The sequence below is a fragment of the Mus caroli genome, unplaced genomic scaffold (assembly GCF_900094665.2).
Source record: "Mus caroli unplaced genomic scaffold, CAROLI_EIJ_v1.1 scaffold_23242_1, whole genome shotgun sequence".
NCBI lineage: Eukaryota > Metazoa > Chordata > Mammalia > Rodentia > Muridae > Mus > Mus caroli.
This window is the reverse complement of record NW_018389598.1, coordinates 1939-7345: the sequence shown is the minus strand read 5'-3', so window position 1 is coordinate 7345 and position 5407 is coordinate 1939. Positions and strand designations below refer to the sequence as shown.

Genomic DNA, 5407 nt, shown 5'->3' with positions numbered 1-5407 from the left:
ACAGTTGAATGGGTGTGGCTCAGATGCAGGTCTAGAGCCACCATGCCAAGTACTAGTACATGCTAAGTACTAGATGGTCTCTTCCCATCAGGGCTAGTTCTGCCCTGTATTTGGTTCCAGAAAGTTCTGATGCTCTCCTGTTATGACTGCTGCAGCCACAGTCATGTTCCATGACCCTCTGAGGTCAGGCTCTGCTCTAGCTGCAGGTGCAATACTGAGAGGATGGTGATGGCAGGGTAGGTGGTGAGGACACAAGGATCAGCAGCCATGTCTGACCTAGGCATGGAGTCTGCTATGATGTGTGGAAAGATGAGTGACTAAGGCATGGGGTTTGTGGGCAGAAGAGCTGAGAGACGAGGAGGGAGAAGATGAGAAGACAGGACAGTGGAGGGAAGAATAGAACAGTGCACATTACCCTGGATGTGAAATCTTACTGTCCACAGCCATACATGTTAATTAATATTCAGTAATCCACAGTGTCACACCCTATGCCAGTAGCTGAGATTGCAAACATGACAAGATAGTAGCTCAAGTCAATTCTTCATTGAGCATAGAGAGGGGCTGAGTGTTTAGAGCCGAGAGTGGAGTCACACAGCTGCTGAAGGTTAGGTCTTTACTGAGGTGCATTACAGGGAACAGTCCATCATCTCAGACTTTATTTTTCAGATCATCTTGGGGACACGCTGGAAGCAGACTGGGGTCAGGCGGGGGACATGCTGAGGGTAGCAGGTGACAGGATGGACACATGCTTTGTTGAACCCAAGGGTTATCAGAAGAGCTCTGGCTTGAAGACTCTGACACACACAGGTCAGGCTTTTCACTACTTGCCCTTTATGACTCTGTTAATCCAGGACACATGTGGGGAAATTCGAGTGAAGACTGCAGGGGGCTTTGCATCTCCGCGTCCATAAGATACAATACCATGGGCCACCCCAGCACACACTAGAGGTCCTCCAGAGTCTCCCTGTAGGTGAGAAAAATCAGACTATGAGCATAGATCACCTTCCCCCAACTACAGACCCCCCCCCCAATCATAGCTAACTCCATAGGGTAGTAAGGGTTCCAGGCTCCCTTCGGGTTTTAAGTTAGGAATTTAATGATTGATTTTGCTCCCTCTAGCTTGGTCCCAGTGTTGAGACTGTTTCCCTTGTTCCCTTCATTTCTATTCTGGAGCTTCATGGGAAGGCTAAGGAAGGGCTTTGGCATAGGCAGATGGGAACAAGAGGGATAATTTCAGTTCCCTAAGGGATAGCAGCCTAAGAACACAGGCATTGGTTACTGCCATGGAGAAATGCTCGGCACACTTCCTCCTCTGATGCTGTTGCCTGATGAAGGGAGGAAAAGCAGGTGTGTACTCACCATGTATACTGATGCCAGTTTTCTGGGACTGCCCACGCAGATCTGGAGGCTATCCTTGTAACGCCTATATGCTTTACAGGCCTTTTTCCCCATGATTCTCAGTTCTACCTCTCTCAGGGTACGTGAGATACGTTTTTTCACTCCAGTTCGCCCCCAACCAGCTGCCCAGCACATCGTCCCAGGCTTGGCAAAATCAGAGTGGCCAGGCAGGGGAACTACATCCACAGCAGAAGTCAAGTTAGCTTGCTTTTTAAGCTGATGAAGGAAGAGAGAAAAGAAGTCAAACCAAAAAAGGATGCTTGGCCATGGGTTCTTTCCCATTGGGGCAGCAACAACATAGAATTCAGAGGTTAAGTTCTAAGGAAATGGACAAGAGAGAATTTAGAAGGTCTGAGCCAGGTGGAGAGTTAAGGATGGAAGACTTGAGATGGGTAAGAGAAATAAGGGCACCTTCAGTAGTACGATGTCATTGGACTTGGAAGATACATTGTAATTTGGAGGCAAGATGTATTTTTCAACTTTTATCTTCTGCTGTGTGCATTCTCTCTTTCTCACATTATGAGCTCCAAGGGTGACAGTCATTCTTCTGTTGAAAGAGAAACGCAGCAGTGAAAAGAGTTGGTCTTGGGGGTAGGATTCCTTCCAATGAGAGGGGCACCAGCGTCTTTCTTCTCTATCCCAGGGCAGAGCCCCTAGAGAGTCTTGAGATGGAGCTCCCAGGACCACAGCCTTGCCAGAAGGACGTGGCTCAGGGAAACACAGGACAGAAAATTCTCCCCACTCCCAACCCCCAGTACTTGGATTGAAACCATGGTTTGGCCATGGCTGATGGGCACTCTGCATTGACTTACACTCCAGCCTTTGTCTGAGCTCTGCTGACACCAGGACAAGCCAGAGCTGTAGTTTTCCTCCTGACTAGAGCCCTGGTAAAGCTCTGACCTCTGAAAATGAACACCACACATGAGATGGCCCAGTGTGTGGCCCTGTGCTCCCTTTTCCTCTCTGTGTAAGGAGAGCCCATCTTGAAACTTCCTCAGGCCTCTGCTGCTCTGGGACTCTGGCTCCTGCATTTCCTCACAGGAAGAGAAGCCTCTTACCTTCCTCTGCAGTGTGCAGCAGTCATCACAAATTGGGGCGTTATGAGAAACCCACCACAGATTGCCACATAACCTTTCTTACTGAAGGTATTCACATAGGCCATGTAAGGTCGGGAGTGTGGTTCACACTCAACACCACCAATAATCTCCTCTGAAACACAGAACCCCCAGTCCCTAGTCACAAACTTGTGGAACACCCCAACACAGCACTGTCAGGGAAAGATAGGGCTAAGGCCCAGCAACTGCTCCAAGCTCACCCCACCTCACATGGGGCTCAGGCTCCTCCACATGTCCTTTGGTTTTTTTCTCTCCTGTTGATCTTTCCTCCCCAGTCCTCCCTGTCCACCATCATCCTTCATTCAGAACACAATGCCCATTCATATTTCTGGGTTTCCATTCCATTAGGCGTTTCTCCACACCCTCATCCTGTCTTCCTCAACACTAAGGGAAGGCCACAGAAGAGCTGCCCATCAGAACAGAGAGTAATTTGATGAAGGGGAATTAGTTTTTCATTCTTGACCTACAGATTTCCCCTGGACTATGTTAGGTTAAGATCCTGACTCATGTTAGGGTCTCTGTTACCAAAGCTAAGAGATGAAGGCCGGTTTCTGAAAACTCAGAGGTTAGGGAGACGAAGACAAACTCACCAGCTCCAGCCGCAGAAGGTAAGAGAAGTGCCATCAGGAATAGCAGGGTCCGCATTTTGCCAGTGTTGAGGCCTTGGCGAGCTTCTAGGGTGTTGCTGTCCTGGTTCCTGCTTTTATAGATCCAATGTGGGAGAAAGGCAGGGCTGGGAACCACAGATCTGGCTTGGACAAGCTTTGTTTCCTTATCAGAAATTCTCATGACTCTGCCCTCTGGTGGTGCTGAGTCTGTGGCTAGGTCTTGACACTCCTGGATCCCACAATGACATGGTGACTGCATCCTTCAAAGTGGCTCCCAGGAAGCAGGACAGCAACACAAAAGGAGTTGGACCTTGATCAGGGATCATGGAACTGTTCTAAGCATCCAGGTATTATTGTCAGCTTTGAGACCCATGCTGCATATGTGTAAAGTCTCATCTCTGCTGCTGAAGCACAAACACAGGCATCCATAGTGTATGAGCATGTGGGGGAGAGGAAGTACATTTTTGCTACATCCACTCCAGTAGTGACTTGTGTGACAGGTTTAAAAACCTGGAAGCAGTCCTGAGGCAGAGTTTCCAGGAAACAGTCTCCTGGAACCTTGGCATTCCCAGAGCTAGAATGCCCCAGATTTGTTCCTGCAATATTGTGGAGGGTCTTGCATGCTTTCTTATACTATTTTACTGGGTTAGAGTTAGAAGTCTCAGGGCAAGCTTAGGAAAGTATACTTAAAATCTTCATTACAGCCAGGTATAGTAGACTACATTGCATATTAGGAGAAAGTTGGTGAATTCTTCTGACAAATGGAGATTCCCTACAGATACTTAAAAGAACAGCCAAGTTACTCTCATATGCAAGAATTTACCAAGACCTAGGAAATGAGGGGGAGGGGGTTGTGGTATTGCATTATTCATGAGAAGGTCTGCTAGAGCAGATCCTTCTGGTGCTAGCTTTCACAAGGCTCAAAGGAGTAGCATAAATTGTAACTAGGGTGTGAAATCCTTACCTGACATTAGCTGACTCTAGGCAGGGCTGTTTTATCTTTACTGTAAACATTACCTGGTTCCTGTCAGTCCTTTGAAGTCATTCCTCTGTTTTGTGTCAGATACTTCAATGTACTTTGCCTGCTGTGACACACTACTTCTTTGTTTTCTGTATTATATAAGACTGGTGTTTGCTTTGTGAAAAATTACATCCAGATACGGCAGTCCCTGTGTCTGTGTCCCTTTGTCAATTATTGCCAACTCCATTCCCACCTGCCAGAACCCTTGATTCCCATGAATTGAGGGGGACCGACTGAGCCTGGTCCATGGCACATTTTATTTACAAAAACTGGTGATGGGCTGATTCAGCCTGAAGGCCATTGTTTGTGTTGACCATCATGAGGGCATCTCATCTTTATTGAAATAAGTAGGACATGATAGAATGTGGCTGTGAGGGATGAAGGTGTGGGGAGAGTGTATTGAATACTCAGCATGTAGGGCATGAACAAGACCTTAATTAAGTCAGCATTTCCCAACCTTCCTGATGCTTTGACCATCATGTTGTAACCCCAGCCACATCATTTTTGCATTTCTACTTCATAGCTCTAATTTTGCTACTGTTATGAATCATATTGTAAAATATCTGATATGCAGGGTATCTGGTATTTGACATTCAAAGGGTTTTGAGAATCAGAGGCTTAGAACAGCTGCTGTAAATTCATGTTCTGATTTAATCATACTAACAGTCCCTTTGGTTTATGTAGTAATACATGTTTAGGGAGAACTCAATGGACTTTTAGGATATCACAAAACAGGAAGATCATACATTTAATTAGTTAGTTTCTATAACTTATTGTTTTCATTCCAGTGGGATGAACAGAAAACACAGTGGAATGTTTAAAGTACCCCCTCCGTGTTCCACAGGGGATCACAGGCTTGCTACTTATACATGGAGAGTTCACTTGTTTGAGAACAATGTTGAATCTGTACAGATCAGTACTGAGACTTGGTGCTTTCATCTTTTCATGTGTTACTGAAAATTAAACACAACTGGCAGGTACACAGGAATGTATCATTGATTATAAAGTTTATTCTTGCTTAATTAATGACCATTTGAAATTTTGTGCATTTTGGAGTAATTGACACAGTGTTTTATTTCTGGTCTGTTCTTTCTTGAGACCTCACCAACCCGGAGTATTGCTGTTTCCATTTTACAGATGAGGAAATTGAGCCTTGCTGAGATGTCATAATCATTGAAATATCAGAATTTGGTCTCAAATTAGTTGCTACCTGATTCCACTCCAATAATTTTTCTTTCTTTCTTTCTTTCTTTCTTTCTTTCTTT

At 45.6% G+C, this 5407-nt stretch overlaps 1 protein-coding gene across 1 annotated transcript; it reads right to left on the bottom strand.

The window, feature by feature from the left end:
* Positions 1-820: 820 nt before the first annotated feature.
* On the bottom strand, positions 821-3158 carry LOC110288188 (mast cell protease-like protein). The gene is made up of 5 exons (XM_021154608.1): positions 3104-3158; positions 2457-2607; positions 1810-1945; positions 1360-1614; positions 821-964 (listed from the first exon to the last, which is right to left on the bottom strand). The coding sequence occupies exons 1-5, from the start codon at positions 3156-3158 to the stop codon at positions 821-823; spliced, it is 741 nt and encodes a 246-aa protein (XP_021010267.1).
* Between the last annotated feature and the right edge of the window lie 2249 nt (positions 3159-5407).

Bases quoted from the DNA above. Each gene is read 5' to 3' on its own strand.
- LOC110288188 (XM_021154608.1), bottom strand. From the start codon at position 3,158: ATGCGGACCCTGCTATTCCTGATGGCACTTCTCTTACCTTCTGCGGCT. The intron at 1,946-2,456 runs GTAAGAGGCTTC...CTCTTTCAACAG, and splicing joins GCTGCACACTGCAGAGGAAG to AAGAATGACTGTCACCCTTG. The intron at 1,615-1,809 runs GTGCCCTTATTT...TTCCTTCATCAG, and splicing joins ATGACATCGTACTACTGAAG to CTTAAAAAGCAAGCTAACTT.